The sequence below is a fragment of the Bufo gargarizans genome, chromosome 3 (genome assembly GCF_014858855.1).
Source record: "Bufo gargarizans isolate SCDJY-AF-19 chromosome 3, ASM1485885v1, whole genome shotgun sequence".
NCBI classification, from domain to species: Eukaryota; Metazoa; Chordata; class Amphibia; order Anura; family Bufonidae; genus Bufo; species Bufo gargarizans.
Window position 1 is genome coordinate 421,239,695 of NC_058082.1, and position 14,317 is coordinate 421,254,011.

A 14,317-nucleotide genomic window follows, 5' to 3' on the forward strand; every position below is an offset into this window, starting at 1 on the left:
ATTGAACTTGCTCATCTGTCTCTGGCCTTATACACAATTTCTGTCAACGTATAGAAGAGCTCAGTAAGCCAGCAGAGTTCCTTCAAACACCTAATACCCCTATGAGAATCTTATGGATGCCTTTGTTTGAAGAGACACTGCCTTTATACAGAAGACCAACTATATTAACGGAAAGTTTGAGTTCTTTGGTAATTTTGTAACTCATGCTCGCCAGCTACACCATTTATATGGGGGGCACAGGACCCCCCGCCCCTTCTCATGATCATTAGTTGTCCAAGCGGTCAGACACTCACCTATCAGACATGTATCCCCCATCCACAGGAAAGTAAATCTTAGTACAAACCCCTTAAAGGGTTTTCCTGAAGTACAACATCCGTGATCTTAGGTCATCAATATCTGATCGGTGGGAGTCCGATGCAAAAATTCTGCTATGCATTACATAAAAGGTCAGCCAAAAATGGCCAACCATATAATGTGTAGGGGGCCTCCTGACTCTCAGTTTAAACTACCTGGTTATTTTTTTCTAGGGGTGATGGCCAATGCCAGACACCTGGCAAAGGGTTTTCTCCCCTCCACCCATTCAGGACTCAGAAATGTTTGGCTGAGCATGCATGTGTGTGGGGAAATGGGGTAGAGCCATTGGCCAGTTAACAACTAACTATTGTGGATGGCCAGTGAACATGGAAAGAGTCGCCAATGAAAAACAGACATGCATCTAATATTTAAAAAAATATAACACTGCTTGCTCTGGCAAAGAGTCTCTAACCTGTCAAGAAAAGGGAAATCTTTTCAAAGTCAGATCTCTACATCCATGTCTTCAAGTTTCATTTACCAGGATTTTAAAGAAGATAAAAACAGGCAATTCTTAGTTATAGGCCTCCTGCACACGACCGTTGTTCTGGTCCGCATCCGAGCTGCAGTTTTTGTGGCTCGGGTGCGGACCCATTCACTTCAATGGGGTCGCAAAAGATGCGAACAGCACTCAGTGTGCTGTCCACATCAGTTGCTCCCGTCTGTGGCCCCACAAAAAAACTAAAAAAAAAACGTCCTATGCTTGTCAGTTTTGCGGATAAGAATAGGCATATCTACAATGGGCCGCGCCTTCAATAAATTGCAGAAGGCACACGGGCGGCTTCAGTGTTTTGCGGACAGCAAAAAAATACAAAAAAAATAAATAAAAAAAATATGTAACGGTCGTGTGCATGAGGCCTTACTGAGAATGATGGCTGCTTGTGCATGCAGTGGACATCCTCCAGTCTATGCTGGCTTCACACATACACCATTGAAAATTTCCCTGCACGCATTACATAGGAGTCTTATGCACTGCATTACAAAAGATGAAATCCGCATCAAAGCCATAGGGATTATGCAGTGCATTTGCCTGCGGTGTAAAATTATGGTGCATGTGAATACATCTGTACGTCTAATACTGAAAGGTGGTAGAAGGTGGACACAATGCATTAGCAAGGCACGGTTTATTATTATAGCTTTTAATAAAATTATTAATAAACTGAGTCTGTAGACCATCAAACTTCTAAAACTTGGAGCCCATGTTGCCATAGTTTACACGTCACGTCCTTTGTGAGGTTTAACAGGAGCACAGTCATATAACAGTACAAAGGAGCACTACAAGTACAGTACATCACAGGACAGAAAGCTAGTCACTGCTCATGGCTGATAGTGTTTCATTACTAAGTAAACCAATGCACGACACATCAAAAACCATCAGCACTGTCAATTCTACTGGTCCCTGGAACACAGTGAAATGCTTAAAACCTTAGCGGAAAGAGTACTTATATACTATAGGTACCAGTGACAGATTTTAGGTTTAGGAAATGGCCACATGTAGTGGAAACGCTGCAGATTTTCCACAGCAGAACTGCATGCAGAAAATCTGTCACATTCACAAATCTCATCCAAAACACTGCTGACTTTCTGCACTGAAATCTGCACATATCTTGACAGGCAGCGCAGATATTAAATCTGCAGCATGTCAATTGTGGATGTGGCTCCAACGCTTTGCGATGTAGATATGCTGTGGATTTTCCGCTGCGGACCAGCTACGTTTGGCCGTACCCCAAATTAGGTTTATTCTTGTCTTAAAAAGTTTTAAAGCTTTCTAATAAACTTGATGTAATCGATTCCTCACTTCGCAAAATCCCTGCTTGCTGTCAGCTAATGGAAACATGCATTGTTTACACGTAGAGGCCGAAACCTTGCTCTGGTTGTGTCCTGCTGACATAGGTACACAGCCATAAGCCATGCTCCTTGGTGAGCAGGAGTGGTCCATTCACTGACAGCCAGCGCATCTTTAAAACTTGGTGGAATTATAACAGAAAGTTGCACGAAACTTTTTATTATACATTGTTCAGCTGTTGTTCCCAGAATTCTCTCCCAATACCTAGAGTGCATAATGGTATGAACCTTACTGAATGATTCCTGTAGATTTAAGAGGGTAACAGAATTAAAATGAAAATAGAAAATATAAAAAGAAAAAAAGAAAACAAGAAAAGAAAAAAAAAATATATATATAGTGCTTTTAAAACGTGCAGCACCTTTAAACACAGAATTAGAAAATCCAATCAGGTCTTCCACACCATGGGTTGAATGCGGTGTGTAGTATAAGACAACTGACTGCGATACCAGAGGAAACAACGGCACTGACAGCGTACTGAAAATTAGGTGAAAAGAGGGGAGGTAACAGGCCTTTAAAAGGGAACATCTCTGGTACAACCCAATAGTGTTCAGTTGTGTATAGATTCTATTTGGAGCATAAAATTCCTTCCCAATCAAAAAAGCCACATACAGTGACTTTTCATGGAAGGAACAAGAACCCATCACTATTCCATGCTCAAGAGATGGTTCATGAGCAAGCTCTGTAAACATACCACAATCCTATGAACAGGAACTTCTTCAAGTCTGCCCATAGCCACCAGTCCTTTGGAGTAAATAGGGTCAGAAGGCGACTACATGCGAGAACATGGAAAAGCTCATTCCATAGCGTCACTGTATTGTAAGACAACATGCACAGGGCTAGGAGTGCCAGGTCGTACAAGGAGCGTTCACCTTCCTTCTGTACAAGGAGTCAGTAGGCAGCATCTAAACATCCACAAGTGCTTATCTTCAGGTTGAATCTTCCAGGTTTTTGCTAGACTCCTGGTTACAGCAAAGTCTGTCCGTGATACCCTGTAACATGGGCTGCACAATGCCCAGAAGGGGTCGCTGAGAAGGGTCTCCATTCCAGCATGCCTCCATTAACTTCCAGCACTCCTCATCAAAGACTGGAAGCCTCTCAGGACGTGCTCCTGTGAGGGAAAAAGAACAGCGATAGCTTCAGCTCATAATGTTGTGACAGGGGAATGCATTAAAGAGGATCTGTCACCACGAAATGCAGAGTAATCTCCATGCAGCAATTCAGAGCCGGAAGAGCTTTGCAGGGTGGTACTTCGTTTTGTGGGAAAAGGTTCAGTAAAAGTCAGCTTTTTCTGAACTTAAAGGAGTTGTCTCACGACAGCAAATAACATTTATCATGTAGACAAAGTTAATATAAGGTACTTACTAATGTATTGTGATTGTGCATATTGCCCCTTTGCTGGCTCCCCCCCCCCCCCCCCAATCACATTATACACACTGCTAGTTTCCAAGGTTACGACCACCTTGCAATCCATCAGCGGTGGCCATGCTTGCAAATGGGAAAAGCTCTAGCCACTCTTGCGGCTGGGACTGCGGCAGTGTGTATAGGCCAGAAATTTTTACTATAGGGTGAGGGCACGGCCGCCTCTGGATTGCAGGGTCGTCACAACTATGGAAACGAGAAGTGGCAATATGGCCTTGTATTAACTTTCTCTGCATGACAAATTACATTTGCCGAAGTGAGACATCCCCTTTAAAAGGGAGTCTGTCACCTCCATATGGCCTATATACAGTGCTTACGTGGATCTGTAGCACACCTATACAGGATTGTAACAGTACCTTTGTCTTTAGACTTGCACCAGCAGGAAAAACGGAGTTTAATTCATATGCAAATGAGAACTCGCAAGTGCCCAGGGGCGGCGTTCAGTGTGTAAGTGCCCAGGCTGCTCTGCCTTCCTTTCACTTTACTCCTCCCCAGCCTCTGCCTTTGCCCCATCGATGAGGCAAGAGACTTGGAGGGCGGGTAAAGGAAGAGGTTGGGGAGGAGTAAAGTGAAAAGGCAGGGCAGCCTGGGCACCTACACACTGAACTCCGCCCCTGGGCACCTACACACTGAACTCCGCCCCTGGGCACTTGCGAGTGCTCATTTGCATATAAATTAAACTCCGGTTTTCCTGCTTGTGCAAGTCTAAAGACAAAGACAAAAGGTACCATTACAATCCTGTATAGGTGTGCTACAGAGCCATGTAAGCACTGTATATGGCCATATGGAGGTGACAGACTCCCTTTAAGTATATAAAAAAAAAAAAAAAAAAAGCTGAGATATAAATTTATCAACTACAGGTGTTACAGAACCTATATAATCAATCTATTCGGCTCCTCCCGCTCTATAATATGCTGGTAGTAGATTGTATTGCATTTTGTGGTTACAGGTCCTCTTTTAAAGCTTCAGACACCTTCGGGGAACAATTTTTTGTATCATGGCATTTAACAGATTTTGGGCTAAAAATATATATTTTTTTTCATTTGGTCTTTATTAACACATTTCAATAATTTTTCCTCTACAGCTTCACTGTAAGGCAGAAAGAAATGGTCTGCAGAAGCACTGAAAGTGAAGGCTGTAGAACAAAAACTGTTGGAAATTTTGAATTAAGACCAATTGGAGGGGGGGGGGGGGGTATGAACCCAAAAAGGTTTCCATAGTGCAATGTACTTGTGCTAAAGCAGATTATCTTTCTATGCACACACAACAAAAGGACACTTAAAGGGAGTCTTCCAATGCTCCCCTCAAACTATGGGGCAGATTTACTTTATTAAAAAGTCCAGTGGATTAACATACGGCTGTCTGGTATAGGTCCTGATAAACCTGTTGGCTGCGGCGGACCCAGTCCTTTTCTACTACACGCCGCGGCGGGCCCAGTCCTTTTCTACTACACGCCGCGGCAGGCCCAGTCCTTTTCTACTACACGCCGCGGCAGGCCCAGTCCTTTTCTACTACACGCCGCGGCAGGCCCAGTCCTTTTCTACTACACGCCGCGGCAGGCCCAGTCCTTTTCTACTACACGCCGCGGCAGGCCCAGTCCTTTTCTACTACACGCCGCGGCAGGCCCAGTCCTTTTCTACTACACGCCGCGGCAGGCCCAGTCCTTTTCAGTACATGCAAGAGACTTTCTAAAAAGCGATGATTGGTTGAAAAAAGCAAAAAGCTGAAAGGGCTTACCCAATTTTTTTTGGGGCTTTTCGATGCCAGAAAACTAGCATGCAGAGCTTGATATATTCCCCGCTATGTGCCTAGACATGTATTTTTAGCACCTATTAGTCAAACAGCACAATATTTTATTTGTGCCATTTTGGCTACTGACCCTCATACTGTGCTGCTCTTAAATAGGGCACCATACTATAGACTACACTGATGACATTTTGCCAAGCAACAGTTTACCTTTTCTGACATTATTCCACAGATGGTCTTTACTTGAGCATTTCTCAAAGGCCTCTGGAAGTTTCACTGATCCTGAGCAAATATACCAAAACAGGATCCCGAATGCATAAACATCCACAGAATTGTCGTATTTTCCTATAGGAGAAATAGAACAAGGCTACAAGTCAGGCTGTTTTTTGGATGTAAGTGAATCTCTAGTCAGCATGTACGGCAAACAGGTGAAGTTTCAGGATTTCACAGGTGATATGTTCAGCGTTTCAGAAAGGCTACATGTTTTCTCCCGATGGGAGATTCTCAAATAGAAACTTGTTGTGGGCATTGTACTTGAGGACTGGAGTTAAGTGGGTTTTTCAGCCAACCCCTGAGGTTCTCCTGAACATAAAAAACCCATTCACCTGTCCACAGTCCCACCACTGCTCTGTTCCTGGCCACTTACGGTCTCTGCAGAACTAAGAAGTGGCTTGGTCCCATTAGTGTTGACGCCAATCACAGGCAATGATATAGCATTCAAAGCACCGCTGAGACCTATGACTAGCCGCAGTAGTCATGGGACTAGCTGCTACCTGGTCATGCAGGGATCGGAAATGGCTGGATACAGAGCAGAGGATGGAAACATGGACAGGTATGTGCGTTTTTTTATTTTATTTTTATGTTGAATGGGAGAGTTGAAAACCCCAGGGGTTGGTTCCAAGGCCAGTCAACCCCTTTAAAAAAGGTACTGCCCAGGATTTTCTATCGTTAGAATAAACCATGCAGAACAGGGAGCAGGTTACTGCAGTGCTGCTCCCTGCACAAGGGACAGAGCTGTGTAGTCCCTGCACCTACTTCCGGGGCCACTTTGGAACAGCTGATTAGAGGGGGTGAGGGGTGTCAGACCCCACAAACCAGATAGATATCGATGGCCTATTCCAGGAAAGGCTAGCAATACAAATATCCTGGTCAATTCCTTTAAGAAAGCCTGGTTCTTACAAATCGAAAGCAGAATAGAGCATGTCAAATTCATATTGATTATATACACAGTATGTTAAAGTGGTTGTGTCACTTCAGCAAGTGGCATTTATCATGTAGAGAACGTTAATACAAGGCACTTACTAATGTATTGTTATTATCCATATTGCCTACTTTGCTGGATGGATTAATTTTTTTATCACATTATACACGGCTTGTATCCAGGGGTTATGACCACCAGCGGTGGCCTTGTTTGCACACTAAAGAAAAAAAGTTCCGGACCTCCTGGTGGCCAGGACCGTGAGAGCTCACATATGCTGGTGCTTTTTTCTATAGTGTGCAAGCATGGCCACTACTGATGGATTGCAGGGTGGTCGTAACCATGGAAACGAGGCATGTATAATGTGATGAAAAACTAATCCAGCCAGCAAAGGAGGCAATATGGATAATCACAATACATTATTAAGTGGCTTGTATTTACTTTCTCTGCATGATAAATGCTATTTGCTGAAGTGAGAAAACCCTTTAAAGAAGTTCTCCAGGAATTAATAAAATGAAAATGCGCAAAATATTACTTCATTATAAATATATTCCCAAATACCCTTCATTAGTTATGATGGCTCATTTTGTCTAGGGAGCAATGATTAGGAGAAATAAAATGTCCGCCGTCCTATTAGTGCACACAAAACCTGTCCTAATCACACAGGAGGACAAGTTACTTCACAACACTGAGCTAAAGAGCTGCCTCATCCTCCTCTCTGATCTGTTTGTCAGAGATTATGATCCTGAATACAGTTTAATACACTGCCTGTCAAAAAAAAAAAAAAAAAGTCACACACCATAATATTTAGTTGGACCGCCTTTAGCTTTCATTACGCCACGCATTCACTGTCTCATTGTTTAAATAAGCTTCTGCAATGTCACAAGGCTTATTTCCATCCAGTGTTGCATTAATTTTTCACCAAGGTCTTGCATTGATGATGGTAGAGTCTAACTGCTGCGCAAAGCCTTCTCCAGCACATCCCAAAGAGTCTCAATGGGGTTAAGGTCTGGACTCTTGGTGGTGGCCAATCCATGTGTGAAAATGATGTCTCCTGCTCCCTGAACCACTCTTTCACAATTTGAGCCCGATGAATCCTGGCATTGTCATCTTGGAATATGCCCGTGCCATCAGGGAAGAAAAAATCCATTGATGGAATAACCTGGTCATTCAGTATGTTCAGGTAGTCAGCTGACCTCATTCTTGGAGCACGTACTGTTGCTGAACCTAGACCTGACCAACTGCACCAACCCCAGATCATAGCACTGCCCCCACAGGCTTGCACAGTAGGCACTAGGCATGATGGGTGCATCACTTCATCTGCCTCTCTTCTTACCCTGATGCACCAATCACTCTGGAACAGGGTCAATCTTGACTCAGACCACATGACCTTCTTCCATTGCTCCAGAGTCCAATCTTTATGCTCCCTAGCAAATTGAAGCCTTTTTTCTGGTTTGCCTCACTGATTAGTGGTTTTCTTACAACTACACAGCTGTTTAGTCCCAATCCCTTGAGTTCCCTTCGCATTGTGCATGTGGAAATGCTCTTACTTTCACTATTAAACATAGCCCTGAGTTCTACTGTTGTCACCATCATTCAGGATTTTTTTCCCGCCACAATTCTTAACCCAATTTTAGTATTTTGTGCAATCTCCTTAGATGTTTTCTCTGCTTGATACATGCCAATGATTTGACCCTTCTCAAACAGACTAACATCTTTTCCACGACCACGAGATGTGTCTTTCTACATGGTTGTTTAAGAAATGAGAAGCAACTCATTGCACCAGTTGGGGTTAAATAACTTCTTACCAGCTGAAAGATAATCGCCCATGCAGTAATTATCCTATAATAGGCTCATAACTATTTGTCTAGTTAAATCCAGGTGGCTACTTTTTTCTTTTGGACAGGCAGTGAATGAATTTTGTTTTAAATCAGTTTATTTTTATTGAAATAAACATCAGATGAACATCAAAAAGGAGGAGTTTAGTTTTTTGTACAGTCGGAAAGTACAAAAAGATAAAAAGATAGTGGTGTACGCAGACACCCAAGACAATTATGGGAAGTCAATGTTTAAAGGAAAAATACAGCATTGAAATTATTGAAGTATCGTAACATTGTATTCAATAACACAATTTTAATATGAAATTTAGCTGAATCTTTGTGGGAATGGAGTTCATCAGGAAACATGAAGTACAAAGGAGGAGGACAGGACAGACTGTGATAACGGAGACAGCAGACAAGTGCTGCTGCTCATTAGCCACATTTTCGCTCATGAACTGAATTCCAACAGAGATCTTATCAGCTGTATTCAGTATCAGAACATAATGCTGTCAGTGTTATACAATACATTCCAGGACTGTAAGGGTTAAAAAGCATCATAAATCCATATAACGCTATGCGACCCAGTCAGTGCTGGGAGGTCAGGACAGGAGCTGTTGCATACTCATACTGCATTCCCGGAGCGAAACACTCGCTGGTCTGAAAGTTCTTGTCGTTGATCTAGTCAACCCATGGCAGTGCGCCTTATAGTGCGAATGTTAATGACCGATTCCATTATGGAAGCAGTCATCAGTATGCAGGAGGCACGGGAAGTGGGGAGTGTAGCACTGCGCCGGCTGTACTCACTGCTGCCACATCTTCTTTCAGTTGCCGGACTGCAAGTGTCCTGACTGTGTACAGCATGAGGACTTGGTGCGTGTAGGCACACACAATGACCTGACGCTGTGCAATCTCAGGTCGTGGTGCAGTGCAAGGCTGGCAGAAGACCAAGGAGCGGTGAGTGTCAGAGTGGTACACAGCAGGAAAGGTACTTATTTTATTTTATGGAGCTTGGGAGTCTGATATGAAGTCGGAGGATGAATGGGGAATCTTATCTAAGGTCTGATGGGGGTCTGATCCTAGGTCTGATGCAGCATGTGGGCTTAATAGGGGTCTGATCTGAGGTGTGCGGAAACATTTTTTTTTCTTATTTTCCTCCTCAATATCGTAGGTGCATCTTATAGTCTGAAAAATATTGTATAACTGATGTCTGTCTCTGGCTCAAAAAAATTACAGTATTTACATGTAACCACAAGAGGGAGCCTCTACCATAGTAACAATAGGAAGAAAATACTCCTGTTCATGGAAATGGTTTGTTAACTGGGCTATGCCAAACTGAAACTAAAAATCCTAAACAGAGGTCCATAGAACGGAGCAGGACTGATCATGTACTATTGTGTGGATAGATTCTGTAGTAGTATTACTATACAGAGAACATTACATGTAGAAGTATTCCATAAGAGCTGTCACCACATTACTATAGGTTATATAGTAACGTGTGGACAAATTCAGCATTGTGAATATACAGAGAACATCATCTTTAGGGTGTTCCATAAGATCTGTCACCAGATCATATAATATATTATACGCCTTATCTTTCCAATTGAGCCTCTCTAAAAGCATGTATATTAGATAATGTCCAAAATGATTTCCATATATAGGTTTGAATGTGAGATTTACCTGAAAAGAGCTCTGGTGCCATGTGTATAGGAGTTCCTACAATGCTGCCAGACATCATAGCCTCCGGCTTGCAGAAACCCAGATCAGTTATCTTTGCCCTGTTCGTTTTATCCAACTGTAAAAGTAATAAACACAATACAATGCATATGTCTGCCAGCGTCACAACCTTTTTGGCATGGAGAATGAGCTTTGCAGGGTTTGGACTGCTATGGGAGAGTTTTCTAGGCATGCCTTGCGACTTGTGCAAGGAAGGAGTAGGTAAGAGGAGACCATCACCTATTGTGAATGGCGGATCCGGTGTCTGTGAAGCTATCCATTTCACCCATCCAATATCTGTCATTGTATTCCTACCTGTGATAATAAGAGGACTGCTGAAAAGTATTCTCTACAGACCAAGAAGTGTCACCTATTATTGGGCTTAGAGGTCAGTGTGAAAACTGCAGAATATTAATATGCAAATCATTGGTCTTATAATATCCAAGCTCCACTCATTTCTTTGGCGGACCTCTCCTTTGCCGCTTCCTGGCCCTGTCAAAGCAGCCAGTGAGGCGCCTGGCCACAGAAATGAGTGAAGCTTGAGTGCAACAAGAGCAATGGTGACGTCTTCATTGAATCAAAGACCTAATTTGCATATTGAAAAGTATAACTCAGGAAAGGAGCCTCAGATCAACAGAAAAAAAAAAAAAAACACGTGTTTTAATCAGGTTAAATATGTCTGTCTGTCTACGCAGTTGGATAGGGTAGTCACTGGTAACAGATCCTCTTAAAGGGTATACACATCTTAGGGTGGGTTCACATCCCGTGGACTCTGCAAGAAACAAAAATGTGGTGTGCTGCATTTTAGTATCCAACATATACGTCAAACGGATGGGAAACACATAAAAACGTGATGTGAACCCACCCTTAGATAGTGGAGAAAGCCAGACAATATTCATTCTCCTCTCAGGGGCGGGAGGAGGAACTCTATCAGACATTTTGATATGGCACGAATACCTATATTACCCAGGTTACAGAGACCCTGTGATAGCATCGGCAAAGTGCAACCCAGTCTGCCAATGCAATGAGAAGCTTACACTGAATGTGCTACAGGAACAAGTGTGAAAGTGGTGAAAAACGCCCAAAAATAAATTAGGGAAAAAGGAGAAAAAAAAATAAATAAAAAAAACACACCTCTACGGACCCTAGAATACCTAATAGTTAGCAGGTTTCTACTTCTAGCTTCTTACCAGTACATTCTTTAGCTTAATATCTCTGTGGACCAGGCCCTGATTGTGTAGAAAACGGATGCCTTCCACCACATCTAAGGCAATCTGCAACCGGATCTCCAGAGAAAGTCCAGACTGTGAAGAAAACAGAGCTCTGTAGTAGAGTATAGAGTGTGAATCAGGGATTTCCTAATAACCTTATGGTCCCTTTACACAGGATTGTCGGGAAGGAAGTGTTCCTTTCAGACCATCTGCACAGGAGATCGCTGCATTTACATGCAGAGATCTCCTCCCGAACGCAGATCGTGTGTACACAGCCAATGGGAAACGAAGCAGCACAAAAGATCCAATTACTTGATGAATGAGCATAAACTTATAATACAATTATTGTATTCTCTGCCGTATATATACACCGGGAAGGACCAAGTAAGATGTGCTGAACATTTTGCTCTCTTTTGGGGAGGTAGCTGCTTGTACTTGAGAACTGCAGAGGGGAGGTTGCTTGGAGCTTAACATCAAAAAAGAAAATGCCATGAAAACGCCCCATCTAATACGTTCCCCATAAAAAATTAGCATACAAATAAAAAAAGCATGTCACTAGATCAAGATCAGGCAATTTTTTCATCCTTCATGACCAGTTCTGTTCCGTTCAGTTATTTAGGCCAGGCAATGCTCCTGGAGAAAAAGTAAATGCTAAGAACAACCTCTTATCCAGGGAGGGGAAAAAAGGGGCTCTCTAGTGCCACCTATTGGATGGCTACCCTATAATGTAGTGCACAACCTTTTAAACAGGCCAAGGAACAAAGACGTGATTATATCTCAAGTCACTTCAGTTTCAAGGCATGTTGGAAAAGGACAGAAACTGACTTATACGGTAGCCATCCAATAGGTGGTACTAGAAAGTCTGCTTTTGTACTACTGTATAAGGCTACTTTTAAATGGCCATGTGTAAAATGCAGTCCGCGTGATTGCCTCATTTGCCTGACCCACCGCGGTTTACATGAACCCGGTAATCAATGATGCATTGAGTTCCAGCCTGCCTATGGGTCTAATGTCCGGTACTCAAATCATGTTGTGTGTACAGGACAGTAGACCCATGGCCGGGCTGGAACTCACAGCATTATAGGTCAATATGATGCCGTGAGTTCAGCCCACATAGGCTGCGGTCGGTACAGAAAATGTGGCCGGGACGCGGATCAAATCGCAGTGGACCACACACGGCCACATGAAAATCAGCCCAAGTGTATATTAACATTCCAAGTAATTTTGTATCAAACTGTAAAGTTTAGTAAAAGATGAAGAAATATTTTTGAGTTCATACAATCCCCTTTTAACCATGTCTGCATGCACACATCAGTTTTTCCCTTACTGTCCCAGTACCATTACTCTGGTCTTCAATGTCTGTTCCCGCTTTCTTGGCTGCAGTGGAGACATGACTACTGTGCAGTCCATCACTGACCTCATGGGTTATAAGGGCATGTCACCGCTGCAGCCAAGTAAACAGAGACCAGAGTAGCAGTGCTGAAACTGAGGGCATAAATAGGTAAGTAATGCATAGTTTTATTTCATCATGTTCACCCTCTTCCCCAGGGCAATTTTTTCCCTAAACCGGACAACCCATTTAATTCGGAACCATATAATGTGAGCTTACGTAAAAGCGGATATTGCCTATACCTACTGTTTCGGGTATGAGATTTTGCTCATTGTCTGACAAGCTTTAGGAAATTTGAGAGATTTCTCAGTTTACCTTTTTGCACTGAAAAAGGCTTTAATTTATACAATAATGGTGTGACCGCTACTATTCTAATCCAGGACACAACGCTAAAGTGTGCCCCAAGTCTTCACACATCTTATTAAAAACCTATTCTAAATGGGATAGAAATTATTTTGTAATGTACTTGCTCTGCCACTACTCTGTACTAATGTGGTATGCAGACTATTAGAAGAGCTGAGCGAGTGCGATAGGCACGTGAACCTTAGGTGCCTATTTCGCTAGGAAAAGTTCCCCAAAAATAGGAAGAAAAAAAAACTAAAAAAATATTATAATTAATAATATTTAACCCCTTAAAAGAAAGTTGTCTCTCTTCAGCAAATGGCATTGATCAAGTTAATATAAGGCACTTACTAATGCATTGTGACTGTTTATATTGCCTCCTTTGCTGGCTTCATTCACTTTTCCATCACATTATACACTGCCAGTTTCCATGGTTACGGCCACCCTGCAATCCAGCAGCGGTGGCCTACTTGCACACTATCGGAAAAAACACCGGCCTCTCTGGTGGCTGGGACTGTGGAAGAGCGCAAAGGCCAGCACTTTTTTTTTTAAATTGTGTGGAAGCACGTCCACCGCTTCCAGATTGCAGGGTGGTCGTAAACTGTGAATATGAGCAGTGTATAATGTGATGGAAAAATGAATCCAACCAGCAAAGGAAGCAATATGGACAATAACAATGCATCAGTAACTGCTTTAAATTAACTTTCTCTACATGATAAATGCCATTTGCTGAAATGACACAACCCCTTTAAAAGGGAGTCTTTCACGCAGATTCGCCCTATTAACCTAATAACAGTGTTATGTCCACGGCATCCCCCCTATTAAAACTGTGCTTACCGTTGGGCTTCTTTCACATCACCGTTCAGCCTCTCCGTTCTCCTGCTCCGTTTAGGAGCAGGAGAACGGAAAGGACGGAAAAGGCACATAACTGACGCTAAACTGAGTCCTTAGGACCCCATAGACTATAATAGGTTCAGTCATGTTTCCGCTCAGAAGAGGATTTTTAAGCGGAGAAAAGTTGTGCATGCAGGACTTTTGTCTCTGCTTATAAATCAGTTATGTGCCTTTTCCATCCTTTCCGTTCTCCTGCTCCTAAACGCAGCAGGAGAACGGAAAGGCTGAACGGTGATGTGAACGAAGCCTTAGTTCCTAGCGGGCATCGTTGTGCAGAAAAACACTTTTAATCCGTATGCAAATTAGGTTGTAAAGGTGCCTCAGGCCGATGCCCAGGCCCCTGGGTCATTTTCATAAGAAGCCACTCCTCCGCTGCGTTGGCCTGCC

General features: G+C 42.9%; 1 protein-coding gene across 1 annotated transcript in view; it reads right to left on the reverse strand.

Annotated features, from left to right (window-relative positions):
• Positions 1–1,474: 1,474 nt before the first annotated feature.
• The window catches only part of DSTYK (dual serine/threonine and tyrosine protein kinase), a 91,034-nt gene continuing 78,191 nt past the window's right edge, over positions 1,475–14,317 (reverse strand). Inside the window, exons 10-13 of the mRNA XM_044288416.1 lie at positions 11,284–11,397; positions 10,058–10,172; positions 5,573–5,707; positions 1,475–3,305 (exon numbers count right to left, since the gene is read on the reverse strand). Coding sequence (XP_044144351.1) covers positions 3,124–3,305; positions 5,573–5,707; positions 10,058–10,172; positions 11,284–11,397 — 546 coding nt within the window. The 3' untranslated portion in view covers positions 1,475–3,123. The remainder of the gene's footprint in view (positions 3,306–5,572; positions 5,708–10,057; positions 10,173–11,283; positions 11,398–14,317) is intronic.